The 27,301-nt window shown below is 43.2% G+C and overlaps 1 protein-coding gene across 15 annotated transcripts in view; it reads left to right on the forward strand.

Moving 5' to 3' along the window:
* Window positions 1-27,301, forward strand: part of LOC121283058 (liprin-beta-2-like) — a 312,826-nt gene that overhangs the window by 229,541 nt on the left and 55,984 nt on the right. For 14 of the 15 annotated variants that reach the window (XM_041197066.1, XM_041197067.1, XM_041197065.1 and 11 more), the window contains 3 exons: window positions 7,964-8,056; window positions 17,388-17,499; window positions 26,664-26,696. In XM_041197066.1, coding sequence (XP_041053000.1) covers window positions 7,964-8,056; window positions 17,388-17,499; window positions 26,664-26,696 — 238 coding nt within the window. The remainder of the gene's footprint in view (window positions 1-7,963; window positions 8,057-17,387; window positions 17,500-26,663; window positions 26,697-27,301) is intronic. The other variant, XM_041197068.1, reaches the window with a different exon arrangement.

Here is a 27,301-nt window from a genome sequence, read left to right on the forward strand (position 1 = left end):
TCCTCTTCAACCTGCCTGTCGCAGATGCATCTGTCCATGACAGTATCAGTAGGAGTGACCATTGCACAGTCCCTGTAGAGATGAAGTCCCGCCTTCACATTGAGGATACCCTGCATCGTGTTGTCTGGCACTACCACTGTGCTAAATGGGATAGATTCTGAACAAATATATCAACTCAAGACAGGGCCATCAGTACATGAGGTACTGTGGGCCATCAGCAGCAGCAGAATTGTACTTAACCACAATCTATAATCTCATGGCCCAGCATACCCCCCACTCTATCATTAACACCAAGCCAATTAACACTAGGATCAACCCAGACTTAATGAAGAATGCAGGAGGGCATGCCAGAAACAGCATCAGGCATACTTAAAAATAAGGTGCAAACTTGGTGAAGCTACAAAACAGTACCATATGCACACCAAACAGTTGAAGCAGCAAGCAAGACAGAGCCAAGTGATTCCGCCAACCAACCAATCAGATCTAAGCTCTCCATTCCTGCCGCATCTAGTCATGAATAGTGGTGGACAATTAAACAGCTCACAGGAGGAGGGGGCTCCACAAATATCCCCATACTCAATGATGGGGGAGCCCAGCACATCAGTGCAAAAGATAAGGCTGAAGCAGTCACAATAACCATCAGCCAGAAGTGCTGAGTGGATGACCCATCTCTGTCTCCTCTGGAGGTCCCTAGCATCATAAATGCCAGTCTTCAGACAATTCGATTCACTCCACGTGATATCAAGGAATAGCTCAAGGCATTGGATACTGCAAAGGCTCTGGGCCCTGGCAACATTCCGGCAATAGTACTGAAGACTTGTGGTCCAGAACTTGATGCGCCCCTAGCCAAACTGTTCTAGTACAGGTAGAACACTGGCATCTACCCAGTAATGTGGAAAATTGCCAGCTATGTATGTACTGTATACAAAAAGCAGGACAAACCCAACCCAGCCAATTACCGCCCCATCAACGTACTCTTGATCATCAGTAAAGTGATGGAAGCGGTCATCGACATTGCTAAGCAAGTGCCGCTTGACAGCAATAATCTGCTCATTGAAGCACAATTTGGGTTCTACCAGGGCCGCTCAGCTCCAGACCTCATTACAGCCTTGGTTCAAACGTGGACAAAAGAGCTGAACTCCAGGGGTGAGGTGAGAGTGACTGCCCTTGACATCAAAGCAGCATTTGACAGAGTGTGGCATCAAGGAGCCCCAGCAAAACTGGAGTCAATGGGAATTAGGGAGGAAGCTCATTGCTGGTTGGAGCCTTTCCTAGCATAAAGGAAGACGGTTGTGATTGTTGGAGGTCAATCTTTTCAGTTGCAGGACATCACTGCAGGAGTTCCTCAGGGCAGTGTCCGAGGCCAAACCATCTTCAACTGCTTCATCAATGACCTTCCTTCCATCATAAGGCCAGAAGTGGGGATGTTCGCTGATGATTGCACAATGTCCTGCACCGTTCATGACTCCTCAGATACTGAAGCAGTCCATGTCCAAATGCAATTAAGACCTGGACAATATCCAGACTTGGACTGACAAGTGGCAAGTAACATTCACACCACACAAGTGTCAGGTACTCCTGCATGCAAGTGCCAGGCAATGACCATCTCCAACAAGACGGAATCTAACCATCACCCCTTGACATTCAATGGCATTACCATCACTGAATCCCCCACTATCAACATCCTGGGGGGTTACCATTGGCCAGAACCTGAACTAGACTAGCCACATAAATAATGTGACTACAGTAGCAGGTCAGGCTATGGATCCTGCAGCAAGTATCTCACCCCCTGACTCCCCATAGCCTGTGTACCATCTACAAGGCTCAAGTCAGGAATGTGGTGGAATACTCTCCACTTGGCTGGATGAGTGCAGCTCCAACAACACTCGAGGAGCTTGACACCATGCAGGACAAAGCAGCCCATTTGATTGGCACCCCATCCACAAATGGTACTCCGTCCACCACCAATACAGCGGCAGCAATGTGCACCGTCTACAAGATGCACTGAAGGAATTCACCTAGTCTTCTTAGGCAGCACCTTCCAAACCCACAACCACTACCATCTAGAAGGACAAAGGCAGCAGATACATGGAAACACCACCACTTGGAAGTTCCCCTCCAAGTCACTCACCTTCCTGACTTGGAAATATATCACTGTTGCTTCACCGTCGCTGGGTCAAAATCCTGGAACTCACTTCCTAACCTACACCACATGGACTGCAGTGGCTCAAGAAGGCAGCTCACCACCGCCTTCTCGAGAGCAATTAGGGATGGGTGCTAAATGCTGGCCCGGCCAGTGACATCCACATCCCATGAATGAATGAATAAATTAAACTTGCTATTTTTGGATCTTACTGTGTACAAAATGGCTGCTATCTTTCCCTAGAATCATAGAATGATGGAACACAGGAGTAGGAAACATCATTCAAAAGCAAAACATTTGTTTCCTATACTTGCTTGTAACACGCAGCTTTACCTCAGCATCACCTCTTAAATCCCCCACTGTCATTAAACTGTCAGGCTGCTTTTCTAATATCCGGTACTAAATTAGAAGAAATCTCTAATTTTACATTGGCAGGACCCAAGCCATTGTTGTCGATCCCCCCTCAAAACATGGCTCCCTAGCAGTCGACTCCATCTCTCTCCCTGGCAACTGTCTGAGGCTGAACCAAACTGTTCACAACCTTGGTATCATATTTGACCCCACAATGCACTTCTGACCACATATTCATGCCATCACGAAGACCACCTATTTCCACTTCCATAATATTGCCTGACTCTGCCCCGCCTCAGCTCATCTGCTGCTGAAAGCCTCATCCATAATCCATATCTTTGTCACCTCTAGTCTTGACTATTCCAACACACTCTTGGTTGGGCTGCCACATTGTCCCCTTTTTAAACTTGAGGCCATCCAAATCTCTGCTCGTATCTTAATGCACACCAAGTCCCATGCAACTATCGCCCCCTATGCTCACTGATCTACATTGGCTTCCAGTGCACCAAGCCCTCAAAATTTTAAAATTCTCACCCTTGTTTTCAAATTCTTCCGTGGTTTCACCCCACCGTATCTTGGTAACCTCTTCCACACCCACAGCCCTTCAAGCTCCCTGCACCCCAATTCTGGATATGGAATTCCCCACTTGCTTAACTCCTCCATTGGTGTTCCTGAGTTTTGGAATTACCTCCCTAACCTCCTCCTCTGTACCCCTCTCCCCTCCTTTAAGACCGCTTTAAAAAACCTATCTCTTTCACCAAAGTAGTTACCCATAGCTCCTCCTTGGGCTTGTGTGACAATTTTTTGACAGATAACACTGCTGTGAAATGCTTGGGGTGTTTTTCTATGTTGAGGACTCTATATAAATGCAAGTTGTTATTTCCTGATGCCCTTGCCAAACAAAAATAGATTGATATCAGTCGTGAAAATCAGCCTCTTCGCTCTTCTCGACACCCTTCCAGGAATTGCGAATGTTTCCTTGTGCTTCAGTGATTTGAGCTCGACCCAGTGTTCAAGGTGCTTCCTGACCAGAGCACATTCAAGCTTCAAAAGGGCAGCCCCAGACTTGTGTCACAGTGGTGATCACGTTCTGCTTGAATGTCTGTTGATTCACCCTGCAGCAGAAATTGAGCAGTTGGGTTTCCAATCGTTTGCACCAGTGACATCCGTACAATCCGTGCAGAATCGTCAGAGCTAGCTCAAAAAGATTGAGAAATTTGAATCATCAATTATTTGCACCCAAAAACCACTGGTGCTCGTGTTTCCCGCGATTCTTTACACTGGCTCAAGATTCAGCTGGTTCAGGCCCCGCCCACAAAACTGGCCACACCCCTGGGTTAAAATTGCAAGATTTCGCTGATTACACCTGGTTCAAGAAGCCTCTTCAAATTGCATTCATTTTCTCACAAGCAGGAGTGGTGGTGGTGTGCTACAGTTCATTCTGAATCCAAGTTGCCGTGGTAACAGGCACTTTTACTTGCATGTGTTGTAGCCTGGAGCTATGGATTGTGATGGAAGAGGCTCCATCGTTCTTTCCATCGCATGGCTGACTCGGAAACTCTCCAGCTCCGACCCCCTGCCATTGGCATGTGTTGAATGATTTGCAGGTGGATACTCAACCTGTTCGGCTGCGTTATGAACGCAGCTTCCTTGGTCATCAAGGCCTGGGGTGGGACTCGAACCTGGATCTTCTGGCCCAGAAGCAGCGACTGCACCACAAGACCCCCACAGGCAAGCGTCGCACACTTTAACAACTTACTCATGTCAAAAAATTATTGAATTTGCTAAGAAACTGACTACTAAATTGTTCAATGTTGTTTATTTTAAAAGTTATTTTCAGTGATTTTTAGTCAAGGTAAGACCTGGATACCCTTATTAAAAATACTTATTTTTTGCTGATAAACCCATTTTCGGTTGTATTAATAAACTGCACAGCTTACTGCACTTAAACACGTTAAAAGACAGTTTTAATGGAAAGAAAAAAATCTACTGTGCTGCCTGTTTGTGTTGTTTCATGTAAAATTTTACGCGAGTGTTAATGCAAATAATCCTTCATTGAGGCTTAAACTGTAACCCAACCAACGTAATTTCAAACGCATTTGGGCCACAATTTCAAACTAGGAGCTCTCTCATAAAAGTTTACCTCAACTGGTGTCTCCAATTTCCGTGTAAATTTTATTAAGAATGCATACATCATTTAGCTCTTGACTTTTAAAGCTGAGAACCTGCAAGCACAATGGAGGGAGAGTGCTGGGTTTCAGAATCGTTTTAATTGATTCAGTGTGCTTCAGTTGGAAACTTGGATCGGTTATGGACAGTTTTCGATGTGTTATCCAAGCTGGTTTCCACCACATGTGGTGTTTTTATAACCTCCCAGAGGCAAGGAGCAAAGTGGGGGTGGTTGGTTGATGGGGGTTACTGCCTCAGTGAATTGTTTTGTCTCATGATCTGTTCCAATACGAGCTTGGGGGAGTGTACAGTTCAGAAACTATAAAATGCAAAAGGTAACTGAAACTTAACCTGTCTCCAAAATAACGAAGTTAGTCATTTTAACTCTCTAGAGAAAATAAGTATGCTAAGAATTGGATGTAATCTGATAAATTTATCAAATCAAACACTTTTTAAACAGGTAGGTTTTTACGCTGGATTCCCAGACTTCCAGGTTCACTGAGGGCATCAATTTCTATCCATTTGTCTTACAAGGATGTTATTTCTACACCTGTGGCTCCGTGTGACTGTGGGTCACACGCTCTTCCCTCTTTGTGTACCACATTCGGTCTCTTTTGCAAAAATGCTTCATCAACATCTTGATGTCATCAGCATGAGTTGCATTAAAAGTTGAAAAAACATCCACAGTTGCAAGATTTTAAGCATGCTGTTCTTAATGTGCGTAAATGATGGAAAGGTGGCTTCAAACATTAATTATCATAATTAAAGATTGTAGCCTTGGTTTGGTGCTTTCCTTGTTTACTTTGATTTCCACTTGCTTTACAGTGGTGTTATGTTTTCCTTCTATGTTAATAAGGCCTTTGGAAAATCTTGGCGTAAGCTGTGGATAGAAAGATCAGCATAATTTCTGTTGTGACTTGCTGGTTATGCACTCCAGGAAAACCACCACCCCCTGCCACCCAAGCCCCGCACCACTGCCCCACCCAACTAGGAGAAATCTATGGAAAAAGCTGGAACAGTAGCACAGTGATTATGTTACTGGGCTAGTAATCCAGAGACCTGAACTAATGATGTGGAGACACGAGTTCAAACCCCACCATGCCGATGAAGAATTTGAGTTCAATTAATTAAATAAGTGTGAGATAAAAAGCTATTCTCAGTAATGGTGGCCATGAAACGACCTGATTGTCATAAAAACCCATCTGGTTCACTAATGTCCTTTAGAGAAAAAATATTCCATCCTTAGCTATAATTAAATGGGACTCTAGACTTACTGCAATGTGGTTGATTCTTAATTGCCTTCTGAAATGGCCTAGCAAGCCATCAATTTTGTTCAGAAAAGTTGCTCACCTTCTTGAGCACAATTAAGGATGAATCTTGCCGTTGACTCCCACATCCTGTGAATAAATAATTTTAAAAAAGAACTTTTGTCCTGAAAAACAATTGTGAGCAGATGTGACACAGAGAATCCTCACTGATCTGAGTCCTCAGAGTAAAATGAGCCCAAGATTAAATAAGGGAGGGTTCAAAGATGATAATTTAATTTCTCTATGCAGAAGCCGGAAACATTGTACTTTCAGCATTTTCAGCTTTTACTTCTATTCATACATGTTAAATTCAGAACTGAATGGGCTCTGAATTTACTTCGAACATTTAAGATGGAGCAGGACCAAAGTCATATCTCTAGTGTTTTGTGCTGCCTTCAGGTTTTAAAAAAAAAAATACTCCTAAATGAAACCCACGATGTACATCTATCAATGGATTATGGGCTTGATACTCGAGGGAGTTTGGTTACGGGATTTTAGTCAATTGCACGGATTATACAGCACGAAATCAGGTTATTTGATCCAACTGCTCTTTGCTGGTGTGGAATGATGAACTTCAGGGGTCTTTCTAGTCCTGTGTGTGTTCCTGTCTCAAATCCACTAGATATTCATAGAAACTTGCAGCATGGAAGGAGGTCCTTCAGTCCCTGGTGCCTGTGCTAGCTCTTTGGAAGAGCAGTTATGCTTAGTCCCCTCATCCCACTTTTTGTCGCTAACACTAAATTCCTCATTCTCAAGTACCTGTGCAACTCCCTTTTAAAATTATTTATGGAATCAGTTCCACCACTTATTCCGCATCCCGACAACTCTAAGTGAAAACAATTCTCAACTCCTTTCCAGATCTGTTGTCAATGTCTTCAAATCAATTACCTCTGCTTATTGACCAACCCGCCAGACAGAATCATTTTTCTCTCTTTACTTTATCAAAACCTCCCAACATTTTGGAACCCTCTTAGCCGAGGAGAGGGGTCCTTATAACTGAAGCCCCTCACCCCTGGTAACATCCTGGTTAACTACCTCTGTATTCTTTCTAAGGCCTTTGCATCTTCCCTGAAGTGTGGGGCACAGAATTGTACACAATACTCAAGCTGAGGCCAAAAAGGTCCAAACAAATCTAAAGAAACTTCAAAATAACTACTCTGAGTATACCTTTAGATAAATGCAATGACGTTAAATTACTAAAATTGTACAGTCACCAATTTCTATGAACAGAATGTCCATTCTGCAAACATTTTGACTTGCTCTACCAATATCTCACTCCACCAAGACCCTTTCCAAATATTATATGCGTGATTATAGAAATTATAACATTGAAGATCACCTTTCAGTCCATTGTGTGTGTATTGGTGCCAGCTTCTCAACTGTGCTCTCTTCTGTGATCCCATTTCCCTGCATCCTCTAATGGCTTAGTTTAGCTCTTAGGTAGCACTCTCGCCTCGGAGTTGTGGGTTCATGTTCCACTCCAAGGACTAGAGTGCAAAATCTAGGCTGACACTCCCAGTGCAGTACTGAAGGAGTGTCAAATCCCATGGTGCTTTTTCAAAGGAAATCTGGGGTGTCCTTGACATACATTTGTTGGTCAATCAACATCACTAGAACCAGATTATCAGGTGGTTATCCCATTGCTGTTTGTGGGAGTTTGTTGTGCCCAAATTGACGGCTCCATTTCCTACATTACTGCAGTGATGACACTTCATGGACTGTAAAACCCTTTGGGAGGTCCTGACATCGTTAAAAGCGCCATATAAATGCACGTCTGTCTTTCTTTATCCAATTATCTCTCAAGTAATTATGGAACAATGTCTTAGATTAGTGTGGGATTTGCTTTCAGGCCACATGTAACTAACTTCTCTGTTCCAGTCAACAGGCAAAACCTTAAATAGTTCAACAGGCCAAATTGCGTCAGAGATTAATTGAATTATTCAACAGTCTTTTTATTGTTGTTAACATCAGTCGCATTTTGTTGACATTCCAGAACTTGCTTCGGGAATTACGGAGCCTGAAATCCAAAGTGGAAGAGCTAGAGGATGAAAAGCTTCAGTATGAGCAGAAGCTGCAATCCACAAAGGTAAAAAAAAAATGATGTTTTCCATTTGTTTCTGTTGTTCCTCAGTGGGATTTGATGAGCGTGTTGCTGTTCAGTGTTCCAATTTGGCCACATTACTTTCACCAATAGTGTTCATTCCCTAAATCTATGGCATAGCTTTTAACTTGTTCTTGGGGTGGGGATATCTGGCAAGGCCACATTTATTGCCCATCCCTAGAAAAATGCTGTTGGCCTTCTCATAGAATTACATGGAATGTACAGCACAGAAACAGGCCATTCAGCCCAACTGTTCAATGCCAGCATTTTAGCATTCTCCTAAACATGGTAGTGAGATCTGCATTCTCACCACTCTCTGGGTGAAAAAGATTGTTCTGAATTCGCTTTTGGATTTATTAGTGACTGTTTAACGATTATGGCCCTCAAGTTCTAGATTCCCCCACAAGTGGAGACATCTTTACATAGACCCTGTTGAACCTTTTCAGAATTTTAAAGACAATTTCTATCAGCTCACCCATCATTCCTTTGCTTTTCTAGAGATAAGAGCCCCAGCCTGTTCAGCCTTTCCTGAAAAGTATAACCTCTTAGTTCATCCTTGCAAACCCTTTTTGCACCTTCTTGCAGCCCCTCTACGCCTGTTGCATCATTTGGAGACAAGGACTGTGCACAGTATCCCTTGAACAAAAGTAGGCCTTGTGGTGTGTTCCCACGAAAAGTGTTAGGATATTGATCCCATGCCAAGGAAGGAACGATGGTATACATCCAATCAGGATGATGTGTGACTAAGGAATAGGATGGTGTTCTCATGTCATTGTTGTTCTAGTCTTCCTTTCTGATAGGGATTGGAGAAGAAAATCATGCATTTGGGTAAATCTTAATGAGCTGATGTCGTATATCTGGTGGACAAAAATTGCATTTGTATAAAGCCTTTGATGTGGTAAACCATTCCAATGTGCTTCTAAGGAACGTTATCAAATAAATTTGACACCAAGTCACATAAGGAGATATTAGGTCAGATGACTAGAAGCTTGGGCAAAGAGGTAGGTTTTATGGAGCACCTGAGAGGAGAAGAGAGGGGTCAAGAAGCGACGCGATTTAGAAAGGGAATTCCAGAGCCTAATGTCTGGGCAACTGAAGACACAGACAGCAATGGTGGAGTGATCAGAGTTATGGACAAATAAAAGGCTAGAATTGGAGGAGTGCAGAAATCTCAAAGGATTGTAGAGCTGGGGATAGGAAGATGTGAGGCCATGCAGTACATGATGCAGCCACAGCGTGGAAGTGTTGATATTGAGAAGTGGCATGAGTGCTGATTGAGGGAAAGTGTTCATCCTGGATAATATTGAGCTTTTCAATTATCATTACTGCTGCAGACGTGTGGTGATTATTTCACCTCATACTCTCGTTTTGTAGGAGGTGGTGAGATGTTGCGGGGTCAGGATCCACTCACCAGAGAGTACCCAACCTCAGCCTAGTGGCTACAATGTGAATATGACTGCTCCACTATGGCATCTATTCAATGCCGACCTCCATGGGGGGGGCGTTATCAGTAATACAGAGATTTATGGCCCTTCTCCTATTGCAAATTATTATTACCTGACTCTTATGTGACGTGAATGTTACCTGTCACTTCACAGCCCCAACCCTGGATAATAAAGTATTAGAGCACAAAGGAGGCCATTCAATCCATCATGCCCCTGCCAGCTCTTTGAAAGGGCTGTTCAATTAATCCCACTCCACCAGTCTTTCCCCATAGCCCCACATTTCTTTTTCTTTTTTGATCCCTAAAGGTTCAGCCTTCAATTTTAAAGTATGTTGGTAATGATTCATTTAACGTGATGCAAGGAACACAGTTGAATGTGTCAATCCATCTATAGTTGTGATTAGTTCATAACACTCTGCCTGCTCTTCTCCTCCTGCTTGTCTTACCTAATTGGCTTACCTGATTGGGCTGCTGTTGTCAACCTTAGGAATCTCACTAAAGCATTGTTTGGCTTACATCAATAGCACTCGCATCTGGCTGGCTGGTTGAATGCACAACATTGCTCACGCCATTTTCCAAGCTGTGTGCCCATTATTCTGGCTTTCTATCCTACTAGCTGTTTATTCCTCACTCACGATATTACAAATCAGCAGCCAAATTGAAACACACAGTTGTGCAGATGCAAATAGTGAACCATCAGTGGGACCAGAAATGTCGAGCTCTTCTTGTTCTGTTTGATATCATGGCTGTCATCTACCTATTTGCATTCATGCTAATCATAGTAAAGGTCAAAGCTGCCTTGTCTCCTTTTTCTAATGGACTTGTTCATCATTGCATGATACTAGCTAACAACATTGCTGTGTGGCAGTTAGATGTGGAACAGACTCGGCTATGTACACTCTCAGTCATAAGCAAATTGATGAGATGTGCAAGGTAATTTCCAACTTGTCATGGAACCCATCTGATTCTGGTTCTATTCTGGCACAGGAGGAGGTCATTCAGCCTATCATGCCTCTACTGGCTCTTTGAAAGAGCTACCCATTTAGTCCCATTGTCTTGCTCTTCCCCCAAAGCCCTGCAATTTTTAAAAATTATCTTTTTCAACTATCTATCCAATTCCCTTTTGAAAGTTACTTTTGAATCTGCTTCCCACACCCTTTCAGGTAGCACAATCCAGATTACAGCAACTCACTGAGTAACTTTTTTTCCCTCAAATACCCTCTGACTCTTTTTTTCCAATTATCTTAAATCTTAAAGGGTCAGAACCAGAGGAGACCAATTTTGGGTAATTGCCACACGAACCAGAGCCAACATGAGGAAAACTTGTTTTATGTAGTGACTGTTTAGGATCTAATTGGAGGCAAATTCAACCACGGCTTTCAAAAGGTAAATTATCTGAAGAGGAAACATTAACGGGGCTATGGGGAAAAGGCGGGGAGTAAAACTAGCTGAGGTACTTTTTCAGAGAGCCAGAATGGACATGACGGGCTGAATAACCCTCTGTGCTGTAACTTCTATGGGCGGAATTTTACGCCTCACGGGCAGGCGCACACCTGACCCGAACAGAGACGAAATAGCGCACGATGACATTGGGCGAGCGCCCCCGACATCATCCCACATGTGAGCAATCTTCAGGTCGGCAGGCGTGCACAGCAGTCAGAAGTGTGCCCGCTGGCAATTAAGTGGGCAATTAAGCCCATAAAGGAGGCAATTGAAAGCGATCTTTCATGGCCTGTCCACCTTTACGGCTGGCGGACGGGCCAATTGGCCAGACAGCCTTTACATTTTTGCTCAAACCTTGATCCAGGGCAGGATGAATTCTCCGTGGGGAAATAAAAAGAGATATCTGGGGACTGGCTTTTTATGAGGAATGCTTTCCAAGTGCTTGCTTGATTCTGCATGGGCACATTTTGCAGCATTTTTGTTGTTGCATTTATTCTTTGGAAGTTTGCAGCTCCCAGAGGCATCTGTCTGCCTTCAGGCAGCTCAGTGGAAGTGCTCATCAGCACCCGCCCTCTTCCCGCTCCCACCGGCAGCGCTGAGCCTTTCTCAGTGTGCGCTTCACTCTGGCTGGCCGTTAATCGGCCGGCCAGTGTGAAATCACAGTCGGGGGCTGATCGCAGTCAGGGGCCCATTTCCCATCCGCTGTCGGGCTTGCTGATTGCGCGTGCCCAGCGAACAAAAAATTCAGGCCTATGATTCGATGAAATGAGATCTGCAGCCTCTGGTTACAAGTCTTCTGCCAGTGGAAAAAGTTTCTCCCTGTCTTTATCATTTGTGATTTTGAATACTTTTATTAAATCTCCTATTAATCTTCAAAATAATCTGAGCTTCACCAATTGCTGCATCTACCTGAACCCCCACACCCCTGTAAATCTCCTGTGTGCCCGCTCCAAGGCTTTGATGTTCTTCCTACAGTGCGGTGTCCAGAGTTGGATACAATGGTATGAAAGTCAGATGGGTTCAGTGAAGGGCAGATGATTGGCTCAATCAGGTACACTGGTCAGTTAGTGAGGTTGTAAGTTACTGCTGGGCTTTCTAGTAACTTTAATCATAGGATGTTTCAGTAGGCCAGGAAAGTCCTGGCATAGGTACAAATACTAGGAAGAAATATTATAAAAGCAAATTTGGTCCAGTTACGAACACACGAATTAGGGGCAGGAGTAGGCTACTCAGCCCCTCGAGCCTGCCCCACCATTCAATAAGATTATGGCTGCAACTTCAACCCCACTTTTCCATCTACCCCCAATAACCTTTCACCCCCTTGCTGATCAAGAATCTATCTACCTCTACCTTCAAAGTAATCAAAGACTGCTTCCACTAGCTTTTGCGGAAGAGAGTTCCAAAGTCACTCAACCCTCTGAGAGAAAAAAATTCTCCTTGAATGTGCGACCCCTTATTTTTAAACTGTGACATCTAGCTCTAAATTTTCACACAAGAGGAAGTATCCTCTTCACATCCACCTTGTCAAGACCCCTCACTTACACAACAATAACTTGCATCTGAAGTTGAGTTGGCTGGTGAGAAAATGAGGTAAAATGTATTAAGGAGCCATAGTGCGAGAGATAGGACAGACGATTGAGAATTTGGTTGAGAAAGTGGGTTTTGGGGTGGTTTATAAAGATGGAGAAAGAAATGAGGGCGGGAGCAATTTAGGGAGACTGTTCAAGAGAGTAGAGCAGAGACAATTGGACACTCTTGGATGAAGGGAGCTGGTCATTATGTCAAAGGTCCAATTTAAGAGGATGGAAGGGTATGAGGTGAAATATATGACGGGAGTGGATCATAGGAATAGATTGAGGTGATGCTGTGGAACAATTTGTAAGTAAGGATGAGGATTTTAAAATCAATTAGTTGAGGGGCAGGAAGTGTAAGAGGTTAATGATGGAGATGATAAAAGAGTTGGATTGTGGGCAGGTCTATTTAGAGTTTAATGGATGATGCAAAGAAGAAACCAAATAAATTGAGTATTGCGATATAGTACAATACTGAAAATGCAACACTAACTCTTTGGGGAGATGTCACCCTCTGAAAACCTTTACTATAGTGATCTGGAATTCTTGCCTCTTCACAGTTGCTCATAAATTGATTTCTGAATATGCTCTCCAGATTTGTACAGGAGTAACCAATGACTTTCCACCAAAGATTGGAGTTGTGCTAAACCACAAGTTCAATGAATATATAACAGTTGCCATTCAAAAAAAAACAAATTGCATTTATATAGCTCCTTAAAACATACTAATGCATCCCAAGGTGCTTCGCAGGCGCACTACGAAGCAAGATTTGACACTGAACCACATTAGGAGATATGTAGGACATGTGACCAAAAGCTTGGTTAAAGGGGTAGGTTTTAATGAGTGACTTAAATTAGGAGAAAAAGATAAAAAGGCACAAGGGTTTAGGGAGGGAATTCCAGAGCAGTGGCCCAGGCAAGTGAAGGCAAGGCTGCCAATTGTGAAGCAGTGAATATCGAAGAATGGAGGAGCACAAAGATCTCAGAGGGCTGTAGAATGGAAGGAGGTTACAACTATAGGGAGAGGCGAGGCCGTGGAGTTATTTGAAAGCCGGGCTAAGAACATATGATGACTTTGAATTGATTCATTTATGTTGGACGAATAAGGGTAAGCACAAGGTTTATGAACTTGAAAAAGAATTGACATTTTTCTATAGACCTTGCTTGGGGCAAGCTACAGAGCCCCTTTGAATAAAAATGTAAATACGTAAATAATGATTTGTGAATATGTAACACTAATGATTCTGGAATCATAAATATGAGCATAAAGTATGACACATTTAAGTAGCTTTTGGCCATCTAAAGTTGTGCCATCTAAAGTTTAGCTTTATTTTTTTCTTGGTGTTGTGAACTAGTGTTTAAGCCAGATTTATTTCCCATTGTCTTATGATGGTTAACTAATTTTATTTTGTAAAGTATTTTTTTTTTGGAGAGGAGGAAATGAAAATGGACTTGTCAATATCAGAGGTTAACCTGGTAAAGTTGGATTTTACAATGGCTGAATGTGCTCCCCCATTATTTGCTATAATTCTCAGGAGATGTGCAGTATTGTCTGCAACCCCTGTTCCCCACCTAACTCACACCATTCTGTTGGGTGTTCAACCGCCCTTCCACCTGCGTGTTCCAAGAAGCCACTTCAGTTTAGTGTTGCTTCCTGCAACTTTGTACGCCAAACACCCACCACTTTGTTTTGTGATTCGCAGAGGCTTTAAAAGGAAGCCCCAGCCTTCTCCCTTCAGGACCTCTCCTTCTGGTTAAGTATTAGAGACTAGGCAACATGTTGAAGAAGACTCTGCAGGCCCCTCACTCGGTCTCTTCATTACTTACCCAGCAGTGTGTTGCTTTGTACCAAACACCATCTGAACAGGAGAGGCGAGTCATGTTTAACTGTTTGTGGTCAGTTCTAAGGCTAAGTAAAACTACTCTTCACACTAGAATAAATGCATTATCTGGCTACGGTAAATGTCAAAAGATGGTTTAAATGACATGGGTCCCAACTCTTTAAACAACATCTTTGATGTTGCATTGTAAAAGAAAGAACTTGTATTTGTCTTTCACGACTCAGGACATCCCAAAGCCTTTTGCAGCCAATTTAAGCACCTTTTCTTGAGTGTAGTCACTGTTGTAATGTAAGAAACACAGCAGCCAAGTTGCGCACAGCAAGCTCCCACAAAGACCAATGAAATAATGACTAGATCTTCGGTTTTAGAGATGTTGATTGAGGAATACACAATGGCAGTGGATACTTGAGTGAGCTCTATGTTTCTTCAAAGTTTGCATCCGCCTGAGAGAGCAAATGGAGCCTCAGTTTAACTTGGCCTCATTTGAAAGATTGCAGTCCGAACAGTGCAGCACTCCCTCAGTACTGTACTGGGAATGCCAGTCTGGATTGTGTGCTCAAACCTCAGTAGTGGGTTTTGAACCCACAACCATTTGATTCTGAGGCAAGAGTGCTACCCACTGAGCCACAGCTCACAGTAGCCTTAAAGGGACCAACAAGGTTAGCTTTCGGTTCAGAGACTGCTTGAGAACTCCTGGTACTATTTTAAGGTGGCAGAACATTGTAAGATTTTGTTTCAAACCTGACACAGAAGCTGTTGGTGACATTAAGTTGCAAATTACAACACAGAGCAATTAACAGAAGAGGCAATATTGGAATTTAATTGTTGCTTTCTCAGCTGTTGAAACAGCAACAGAATCAAGTGTGTGACTGCACTTCATATTCCCACAAGGCGTATCAAGTGCTCTGCTCTAATATTACAGGAATAATACTATCATAAACAATGCAGTAACTTTCTGCCAGAACAGTGGATTATCAGCTCAGTGGAGTGCTTTAAGCTGTTTGGTTTAACTCTTTCAACATAACAGTTGATTTAGAGCTATTACAATTTTGCACACTTCAGAATTGACCCAATTAAATGTTCTCACATTGCTCTGCGTTTGGCATGCTTTGCGTACATTTGGGTAAGTAGGCTGTTACCGTATAAGAAATAGGAACTAGGGGAGCAATCGCAACAAGATAGATGAATTAATCATACAAATAGATGTAAACAGGTATGATATGATTGCAATTACAGAGACATGGCTGCAGGGTGACCGAGGGTGGGAACTGAATATCCAAGGGTATTCGATATCCAAGAAGGACAGGCAAAAAAGGAAGAGGAGGTAGCATGGCATTGTTAGTTAAGGATGAAATCAGTAGTGAGAGGGGATATTGGCTAAGAAAATCAAGATGCAGAATCAGTCTGATTGGAACTAAGGAGCAGCAAAGGGTGGAAAACATTAGTGAGAGTTGTATATAGGCCTCCAAACAGTGGTGGTAAGGTAGGGGATAGTATTAAACAGGAAATTAGAAATGCATGTAACAAGGTGCTATAGTAATCATGGGTGACTTTAATCTACATAAAAACTGGGCACACCAAATTAGCAATAATACTGTGGCAGATGAATTCCTGGAGTGTATATGAGATGGTTTTTTAGACTAGTACGTCAAAGAACCAACTAGGGAACAGGCTATCCTAGATTTGGTTTTGTGCAATAAGAAGGGGTTAATTAATAATCTTGTTGTGTGGGGTCCTTTAGGGAACAGTGACCATAACATGATAGAATTCGTCCTTAAGCTGAAAAGTGAAATAGTCCAATCCAAAACTAGGGTCCTAAATCTAAACAAAGGAAACTAGGAAGGTATGACTTGTGAGTTGGCTAAGATAGATTTGGGAACTTCATTAAAAGGCTTGACGGTGGATAGGCAATGGCTAATATTTAAGGAATGAATCTAAGCATAGCAGCATTTATTTATTCCTTTCTGATGCAAAAACACAACAGGAAAAGTGGCCCAACCATAGCTGACAAAAGAAATTAAGGATGGTATTAGATCCAAAGAGAAAACATATAAAGTTGCTAGAAAACTTGGCAAGCCTGAGGCAGCAGTTTACAGTAAACTGAGGGAGCACTTTAGAATTCAGCAAAGGAGGACCAAGAGACTGATTAAGACCATAAGAAATAGGAACAGGAGTAGGCCAATTGGTCTCTCGAGCTGCTGCGCCATTCAATAAGATCATGGCTGATCATCTTGTGTTTCGATTCCCACTTTCCCATCTAACCCTGATAACCTTTGATTTCCTAACAAGAACCTATCTATTTATTTAGCTTTTATCTAAGAATCTATCTATCTCTGCCTTAAAAATATTCAATGACCCACCTCCACCACCTTCTGAGGCAAAGAATTCCAAAGTCACGAAACCCTCTGAGAGAAAAAATTTCCCCTTATCTCTGCCCTAAAAGGGTGACCTCTAATTTTAAAACAGTGCCTCCTAGTTCTGGACTCACCCACAAGAGGAAACACTCCTTAAATGCCTCTCTCTCTTCCATTCCTCTCTCCATTTCTCTCTTCTCCCCCTCCCTCCCACCTACCTTTTCCCCTCCCGCCCCTCAGCCCCACACCCCTTTCACAACTCATCTATACACTGAGACTTTGCCTTCTGTCTTTCGGCTCTTCTACGTACAAAGTATTTTTTATGAGCCACTTCTTTCATCAGCCTCTTCTTTTCCCTTTACGTGTTCTGCTCCAAGTTTTATCATTGTGATCTCTTTCTGATCTTTGTGCTTGGCCTGATCTTTATCGTTTAGACTGATTTGAATCCAAATACCTTCCCATCCTGAACAATTCTGACCTGCACAGTTAGTGTTTACGTTGACCAACCTTTTGCAGATAATTCTATTGGCCAGTTCTGACATTTGCTATTTGAGAATTATCCAGTGAAAGCGCTTGAGACAGGTCTGTTAAATATTGGCTAATTTTTCAAAATAGTTTGATGTTTTGATTTGGTTAAATTTTTTATCTTTCTTTCAATCTTCAGGCTGAAATAGAAGATCTTCAGGAACAGTTGACCATAAAAGATATTGAAATTGAGCGCTTACAGAGCCAGCTTTCCTCCAGAGCTTCTGTACAGAGTGACAGCTCTGACAGAGGTAGGAATGGTCCACATCAACCAAACTTGAGCTGTACTAAGTAAAAACAGAAAAGCTGAAAAGCACTCAGGAGGTCAGGCAGCCTCCATAAAAGGAGAAACAGAATCAACATTTCAAGTCGCAGAATTGTAGAATCGTAGAATGATAAACAGTAGGAGTCCATTCGACTCATTGTGCCTGTGGAAATAGCACTAACCAATTAGTCCCACTCACCTCTTTCCCCGTAGCCCTGTAAATATTTCCCCTCAATGCTTTTTCTTCCCATCCTGAACCCCAAGGATACTGTGATAAGTTGTTTCCTCCATGGTGTTATTGCTCTGCTGGTTGAGGTCAGATTTTAAATATGAGACTTATTGAGCCTTTGTGGCCCATTTTATTCATGTCTCACCATAAAACGAAGACTTGCGTTTATATCATGTCTTTCATGACTTCAGGACATCCCACAGTGTTTTACAGCCAATGAAATATTTTTGTAGGGAAATGCAGCAACCAATTTGCACACACTCTGTCAGCAATGGTGTAAATGGCCAGATAATTTGTTTTAGCCATGTTAGTTGAGTGATTTAAAAAAAAATATTGATCAGGGCATCAGAGAGACCTCCCCTGCACTTCAAACCAGTAACATGGATTTGTTTACATCTGCCTGAGAGGACAGACAAGGCCTTGCTTTAATGGGTTACCATTGACCAGAATCTTAGCTGGGCCAGCCGTATAATTATTGTAGCTACAAGAACTGATCAGAGCCTGGGTATTCTGTGGTGAGTAACTCACCTCTCGACTCCCCAAAGCCTGTTCACAGTCTACAGGGCACAAGTCAATGCGATGAAATACTCTCCACTTGCCTGGATGTGTGGAGCTCCATTAGCACACTCAAAGCTCAACGCTGTCCAGGACAAAGCTCGTCACCAAGGCTCCAAGGGCAGCAACTCCCAAACCTGCAGCTGCCACCTTCTCAGGGATGGCAATAAATTCTGCCTTCCCAGTGAAGTCCACATCCCACGATCAAATTAAAAGAAAAGTAAGAACAATAGCCCCTACCCAGAATAATAAACAAAAGAAGTTGTGTTTATATAAGAGCACAGGATATCCCAGGCACCCATTACATCCTAATGAATGAAGTGGAATAACTCTTTGGGTAAATGGAAAGCCTAATTAATGCACAGCATGATCCCCCAAACAGCAAATTAGATGAATGACCTGTTAACCTGGTTTAATGTTGGAGATGTTGGTCAAGACAGTAGGAAAGTTTCCCTCCCCTCTTTGAATAGTGATGCCTGCGTAGATAGACAATGCCCTGGATTTAGCATCTCTAACTAGCAATCCCTTTGTACTCAGTGCTCAAATCCTGGTATGGGGTTTGAACCCATAACCATCAGACTCGGAGTAGGAGCCTGGTTGATGATCCCTAAAGCATTCTCAGAAATGGTGAACAGGTTTTTGCCAAAGATTTGAGAGCGTTCATGTGCAGAGGCAACTTGCCAAGTTCCTTCCCCCAGGTTCCACTTCTTTCAGGCCTAAACTGAGAAAGTCACACGCCCTAGCCTCCTGAATAATATTCTGCACCAAGTCCATGATGCCAACAATCTACCAAATTGCAGCAACATTTTATGACTGCATGAAGTCATTTGTGTCTCAGAAACTTTTCATTCAAGCAAGGGCTTTGTACAAACAATGCTAGTGTTCAGCTGTACAATTCATTGTATTTAAAGTGGTCTCTTGCTATAATGCGATGATGCACCACATTTGGCGCATTCTGAACAGTTTTATTGCCTTAGGAATATGCCAGTTGTTGGTGAGAAAAGTCCAGGGTCCATCCTGGTAGTAACCTGATCCAATGATAATGGAGTTGTTGACTAATCACAGCCATTAATCTCTACAACGGTCCCAGACATGAGTTGAGGAAAGCCCCCAACCATAGGTCCAAAGTCATCTGTTCTTCCCAAGATCGCTGCATTCACCATGCATCATGTCTCAAATTACTCATAGATTGGGCAACAAAATATTATTTTCTGAAAGAAATCTATCTTATTTACATTTGAATGAATCTACGTTAACTGTTTCCATCATCTCACTAGGAGTTCCCGTTCCATTGATTGTCTACTCACTCATTGAAGTATTGTTTCCACAGATTAGTTTTGAATTTATCCTCTTCAAGCTCAGGCCTTGTACCCTGGCTCTACTGTTCTGGGCAAGGTAAAACAATTGGTCATGGTCTGCATTATCTCATCCTTTATAATCCTGAGGACAGGAATCATATCAGAAACTATCTGGTCCATTTGGGCAATTCTACCAAGTTCCATTAGCCTGAACCAGTCTATAATACTTTTAGTACCTTATCTAATATAGATGCTTTTCTTCATCTGACCCCTGGGGTTCAATGGTGAAGGAAAGTCACAGGAAGGCAAGATCTGTGGCTTTAGAAAATAAATGTTTACCAGTGCAGTCAATCTTTCTCCAGTTTTAATGCTTTTGGCACTGAGACAGGCATAATAACAGTTTAGCTTTCGTTGAACCATGGATCCTTTTGCATGAAGAATTTGAGTCAAGTGAGTCAGACAAATGTGGGGTGGATTCAACCAGACTGTATTCCCTCATTATATGACTAGCCTTGTGGATTTAAATTCCGGAATAAACATTGATATTCCATGAATTTTCTTTTTAACCTTTCAAACCTTTTGCCACCATCAATTTTGGTGCACTGTTATTGAGAGAAAAGAATGCAAAAAGAGGACAAAAATCTAGAAGGATGTTAACCTAAGTATGTGTAAGTAAATCTGATTATTCTATTTCAGTAAATGAAAACAGAAAATGCTGAAAGTACCCAGCAGGGCAGGCAATCTCTGTGGAGAGAGAAACTAAGCTAAGTTTTCAGGTAGATGATCTTTCATCACGACTGGGAAAAGTTAGAAATGTGATAGATTATAAGCAGGGGAATGAAGGAAGGATGGTGATAAAGAACAAAAGGGAAGTTCTGTAATATTAGAGTTTAGGGGAGATTAAATGACTAAGGGATTCATGGTGCAAGGTCAAACAGTGATAACTAGACAAGTAGAAAAATAAAAGATGTGTTTTGTGGAAATGTGAATTCTATTTCATTGTTTTACTGCAGTTCCTAGGATTATTGCCAAAGGTTAGAAATATCCTTCTGTATGTTTTTGTGTTATCTTAGTTTTAATGGGGCTGTGTACCAGCAAATGACTCGGGGGTTTGCTGGCTGTGGAGCTGAAAGAGGTAATGTGTTACATGTTGGGCCTTTCATTTCCAAAACCAGTGTTCAAATCTGGCCCTGACTGATGGGATCAGAAGTAAAGAGTCAGAACTAAGTTTGGGCAGGTTATAGGATCGTGATTCAGACCAGCTGCTCAGTGAGCCTAACCACGGTGAGAGAAAACTAGAGTACAGTTTACAGTTTTGGGCTCCTGACCAAAGGAAGGACATATTTTCTTTAGAGGGAGTGCGATGATGGTCTACTCGGTTGGTTCCTGGGATGAGGGGAATGTCCTATGAGGAGAGATTGAGTAAACAAGGCCTATATCCCCCAGAGTTTAGACAGGTGAGAGGTGATCTAACTGAATCTAATCTAATCTAATAAAGTACTTAGAGGGCTTGGCAGGGTAGATGCGAAGAAATTGTTTCCCCTGGTTGAAGTGTCTAAAACACAGGGTCAGAGTTCCAGAAAAAGGGGTCAGCCATTTCTGAATAAGGTGAGAAAATTTTTCACTCAGTGGTTGAGTCTTTGTAATTATCTACCTCCAGAGGGCTTTGGATGTTTAGTTGTTGAGTATATTCAAGACAGGGTCGATAGATCTTTGCAAATTATTAATAACCAAGGGAATTAAGGGATGTGGGGATAGTGCGGGAAGTTGGAGTTGAGGTAGGAGATCAGCAATGATCTTGTTGAATGGCAGAGCTGGCTCCATGGGCCACATGGCCTCCTCCTGCTCCTATTTCGTATGTAAGGCTTAGATCCACACTGGGCAGTGCATTTAGCACGAGCTGTAGGGCAGTTAAACCACAAGGTGAATAAAACAAATTCAGATGTTCAGCTCTGTCCTTGACCTGTTGCACTGTTCCAGTGAAGATCAACATAAGCCTTTTTAAAAATTTGTTCACAGGACGTAGGTATTGCTGGCTAGCCCAACATTTATTGCCCATTCTTAGTTGCTCTTGAGAAGGTGGTGGTGAGCTGCTTTCTGAAACCGCTGTAGTCCATGTATTGTAGGAACACCCACAGTGCTGTTAGGGAGTGAGTTCCAGGATTTTGACCCAGTGACAGTGAAGGAACAGCAATATTATTCCATGTCAGGGTGGTGTGTGACTTGGAGGCGAACTTGCAGGCAGTGGTCTTCCCATGCATTTGCTGCCTTGTCCTTAGAGGTGGTAGAGGTCACAGGTTTGGATGCTTGAGGAGCAGCACCTCAACTTTCGGTTAGGCACTTTACATACAGCCTTCTGGACTTGACATTCAGTTCATCAATTTTAACTATAAGCTCTGCACCGCACACCACCACCACCCCCCCCCCCCCCCCCCGCCCCGCTTTTGTTTCCTTTTGTTTAGGTTTTTTCCCTTTTTTTTTTGCTTTCAGATAGCAGCGCACCTGCTCTAGGCACATCCTTTGTTTCTTTTCTTGCCCCCTCACTATTCTCTTTGGCCCTGGAAGACTAACTCTTCTGTCATTCAATTTTTCATGTCTTTCACCTGATCACAGGCCATCCTTTTGTCCTTGTCCCATCCACCTCTTGCTCGAATCCTATTGCATCTCTAACTTTCCCAGTTCCGATGAAAGGTCATCGACCTGAAACATAAATTCTGTTTCTGTGTCCACAGAAAAGTTGCAGCTCCACTCATTATTTCCAGCGTTTTCTCCTGTTTTTTAAGATTTCTAGCATTCGCAGTATCCTGCTTTTCAGATGTTCAGTGTCTTTCCTGTCCTCGGGATGTCCCAAAGTGCTTTGCAGCCAATTAGCTACAATTGGTGTGTAATCACTGTTTATTTGGTAGTCAAATGCAGCACCCAATTTAAAGCCAGGAAAAGATAAGACGGGATGCATTTCAAAGTATAGTTGAAGCAGCTTGTAGTTTAGTGGAGGGAACTTTGCCCTGTGGATGGCTGTGCTGTGTCTGACTCATCTGAGAGTTTGATGCTGAGTAACTGAAATGGGTAATGCTCCATCCCTGAACACCTAGCTGAGCACAATATAATCTACAATTTATATCATAAAAGCTCAAGTGGCATTGTTTCCAAATTGGTCAACCAAACTTTAGACCAGTTATTGCAACCAAGATAATGTCAGCCAGTTCAAATAGATGGTAAAAGATGCCTTGAAAGTGTTTGAAACCCTCTTTCGAGTACAAACCCGTTTCCATCTGTTTCAGATGAAGTTACATTGTTTCATAGTTTGCCATTGTGAGATTTGAACTCTTGATCTTGGGGCTACAAGCCCAGTACCGTAACCACTTGGCTATTTAGGCCAAGCCCAAACACGTTTCCATCTGTTCCTATTCAGATGAAGTTACATTGTTTCATAGTTTGCCATTGTGAGATTTGAACTCTTGATCTTGGGGTTACAAGCCCAGTACCATAACCACTTGGCTATCATACCAGAACTAAACATGTTTCCATCTGTTTTCAGATGAAGTTACATTGTTTCATAGTTTGCCATTGTGAGATTTGAACTCTTGATCTTGGGGTTACAAGCCCAGTACCATAACCACTTGGCCATTTAGGCCAAGCCCTGAAAGTGTTTGAAAAAGGACAGGATGGCTCACCCCCCTAATTCCCTAATTCTCTTGACCAACATTCCTCCCAACCAGTGCTGTAAAAAGCTGGTCTTTCATTAGTTACTGATTGTGAAATTCTGCTGTGTATCAGTTCACCTCCATCACAACAGTCACTGCACTTTGAAGATCTTCATTGGATATGAAACACTTGGGGATGTTTGAGAAGGGCAATGAAGCCCCAAATAAATGCAAAAGTCTTTCTTATTTAAGTTATTCTTATTTTCAATATCATAATACTCTTAAAGGGATTGGGTACATCTGAATGGTTGGCTTGAAGTCTGCTACAGTCCTATAAAACCTTGAAGGAATTGTCTCGTTGATATTGCTATGACAATTATGACCTAACCTTAACTGATGGTTTCAGGTTTTCCTGCAGCTCTTTGAAGTTCAGCCAGGTGACCACCTTTGAGAAGCAATGTCACCATTGTAACAACTTAGCCATTGGGAACCTAGGAACAAGAGGAGACCATTAAGCCCCTTGATCCTGTTCCATCATTCCATTGTACCTTAACTCCATCTACCTACCTTGGGTCTGTACCCCTTAATACCCTTACCCAAAAGTCTATCAATCTCGGGTTTGAAATTTTTAATTGATTCCCCAGCCCCAACGGCTTTTTGTGGGGGAGAGAGTTCCAGATTTTCACTACCCTTTGAGTGGAACAGTGCTTCCTGACACCACCCCTGAACGGCCTAGTTATAATTTTAGAGTTATGATCCCTTGTTCTGAATTCACCCCACTCCCCAGAAGAAATTGTTTCTCTCAGCACGCTATCAAATCAATGCAATCATTTTAAACACCTCAACTAGTTCATCCCTTGAACTTCTTCAGGGAGTACAAGCCTAGTCCTCATTTTTAACCCTTTAACCCCAGTATCATTCCACTGAAATCTGTGCTGTACCCAAGGACAACATATTCTTCCTGAGGTGCAATACCCAAAACTGAACACAGTACTTTAAAAGGGTTGTCACCAGCGATTTTTGTAACTGTGACATAACTTCCACCCCTTAATGTTTCAGCCGCTGAGATATAGACCAACATTCCATTATGTTTTTTAATATATTTTGTACCTCTCCACTAACTTGTAAAGTTTTCTAGATGGTGATCAACACAGCCCAGTGTTGACCACAGTTTGAAAGCTTCTCCATCTGTGCAGTAGCATTATTCTGGGGAGCTAGAACTTCTGATATCATTTAGCAAAACCTTGGGGATAAAAAATCCCAATACATCAAATCACCACTGTGCAGGATAAAGTGGGACTCTGGGGCATGTCTCCCTCCCTGTCTCTACAGTCTCACCCAGCCCTACAGCCCCCTGAGATCTCAGTACCTCTCTAATTCTGGCTTTTTGCACATCCCCAATTTTAATCACTGCAACGTTGGCAGCCGTGCCTTCAGCTGCCTGGGCCCTAAGCTCTGGAATTCCCTGCCTGAACCTCTCCACAACTCTACCTGTCTTTCCTCCTCCTCCTCCTCCTCCTTCCCCCCACCACCACCACCACCACCACCACCACCTCCAAGATGCTCCTTAAAACCTACCTCTTTGACACAAGCTTTTGGTCACCTGCTGTAACATCTCCTTATGTGGCTCAATGTCAAATTTTGTTTTTTAATACAACTGTGGGCACCTTGGGATATTTTGCTACATTCAAGGTGTTATATAAATGTAAGTTTCTGTTTTAAAATGGGACACCATTTGGGAAATTTTGACCTAAGTTAGGCTTTCAAATGCATCCCCTGGTACCAATATTCATGCCATACATCCACCAGGCAATGACCATCTCCAACAAGAGAGAATCTAACCATCGCTCTATGACATTCAATGGCATTGCCATCACTGAATCTCCCACTATCAACATACTGGGGGGTACCATTGGCTGGAAACTGAACTGGACTAGCCATATAAATACTGTGGCTACAAGAGCAGATCAGAGGCTAGGAATCCTGCACCTCTTGACTCCCCAAAGCCTGTCCACCATCTACAAGGCACAAGTTAGGAGCATGATGGAATATTCTCCACTTACCTGGATGAGTGCAGCTCCAACAGCACTGAAGCTCAACACCATCCAGGACAAAAGAGCCCACTTGATTGACACCCTTTCCACAAACATTCACTTCCACCACCACCGACGAACAGATGCACTGCAGGAACTCATCAAGGCTCCTTAGGCAACACCTTCCAAACCCACAACAGCTACCATCTAGAAGGACAAGGGCAGCAGATACATGGGAACACCACCTCCTGGAAGTTCCCCTCCAAGCCACATAACATCCTGACTTGGAAATATTTTCCCATTCCTTTACTGTTGCCGGGGCAAAATCCTGGAACTCCCTCCCTGACAGCACTGTAGGTGTAGCTACACCACGTGGAGTGCAGTGGTTCAAGAAGGCGGCTCATCACCACCTTTTCAAGGGTAACTAGGGATGGGCAATAAATGCTAGCCTAGCCAGCAACACCCACACCCAATAAATAAATTTTAAAAAGCATAATTTCTCTTTGAATAGATGTTCGTTTACTTTGATAATCCAATACATTGGCATTTTCTTTTTATTCACTGATAGGATGTGGGTGTGACTGTGGGAACTCACTAAGGCTCCTTAGACAGCACCTTCCAAACCCACAACAACTACCATCTAGAAGGACAAGGAACAGCGATATGTTTCCAAGTCATGATGGTGTGTGGCTTGAAGGGGAAATTCCAGGCGTTGGTGTTCCCATGCATCTGCTGCCTTTGTGCTTCTAGATGGTAGTGGTTGTGGGTTTGGAAGGTGCTGTCTAAGGAGCCTCGGTGAGTTCCTCAGGCCTCCTGTTCCTTTCAGCCCATCAAGCCTGTGCTGCCATTCAGTTAGATCAAGGTTGGTCTGCACCTCAACTCCATTTACCCACTTTTGCTCCATATCCTCTGATACCCTTACCTGGCATAATCTGCTTGCCCGCCAGCTGACCAGTAAGGATAGCTTGAGACCTGCAGGAAGAATGCACAACCTAAGATAATAAGTGCAAAGTTGTTTAAAGTGTTTTAGAAACTTTTGCTATTGGTAATGAATTGGCAAAGTTAGTTCTTAAACGGCAGATTTTGTTATTGAGTGGAATGATGATAAAACGAATGAAGCAATTCCTTTCAAGGTGCTTTGGGGTGATTCTGGGACCAGGCGCTCCCATTGAAGAGCAAGTCCTTTGGGGGAGGAAATGGCAGGCTACATGCTACATATTTCCTGAGGGGGACCCTCTCAACGAGGACCTGACCGTCTCTCCACTAGCAGCACGTGGTCGAGGAATCACCCGGGTGAATTTTCCCTGTTTGTGGTTTCAACTTCTAATCTTTGCTTTTTGCCCACTCTGATCATCTTCTCCTCCTTACACTGTTCACCTGTGGCATCATAGAGGACATGTATAGGAGAAGGCTCAAGGAAAAACGTAAGCTTTCACCTTCTCTTTGTGAGGGATGATAGGGTAGGTGGGGAGGGGTTTTGGGGATGTAGACATTTGGGTTGGGATGTTTGCCGGGTGATGTTTTTTGGGGGGGGAGGTTGGAGGGGGAATGTGTGGCGGGGAGTTGGGATATGGAGGTGTGATTGGGTTGGGGGGGTGGGAAATGGAGGTTGGAGGTGGGGTGTCATGGTGGGAAAGGAAGATTGAGGATGAGGTTGTGGGGATGGTGTTTGTCGGGTAAGGAGTTTGGGATGTAGACATGTTATGGGTGTGAGGAGGAGAGATTGGGGGTGGGGTGTTGTGATGGTGTGGGGAGGGGAGATTTGGGGTGGGGTGGGGTGTTGGGATGGTGTGGGGAGAGGAGATTTGGGGTGGGGTGTTGGGATGGTGTGGGGAGGGGAGATTTGGGGTGGGGTGTTGGGATGGTGTGGGGAGGGGAGATTTGAGGTGGGGTGGGGTGTTGGGATGGTGTGGGGAGGGGAGATTTGGGGTGGGGTGGGGTGTTGAGATGATTTGGGGAGGGGAGATTGCAGGTGGGGTGTTGGGATGGTGTGGAGTGGGGAGATTGGGGTCGGGGTGTTGGGATGGTG

This window comes from Carcharodon carcharias, chromosome 10, assembly GCF_017639515.1.
Source record: "Carcharodon carcharias isolate sCarCar2 chromosome 10, sCarCar2.pri, whole genome shotgun sequence".
Lineage (NCBI taxonomy): Eukaryota > Metazoa > Chordata > Chondrichthyes > Lamniformes > Lamnidae > Carcharodon > Carcharodon carcharias.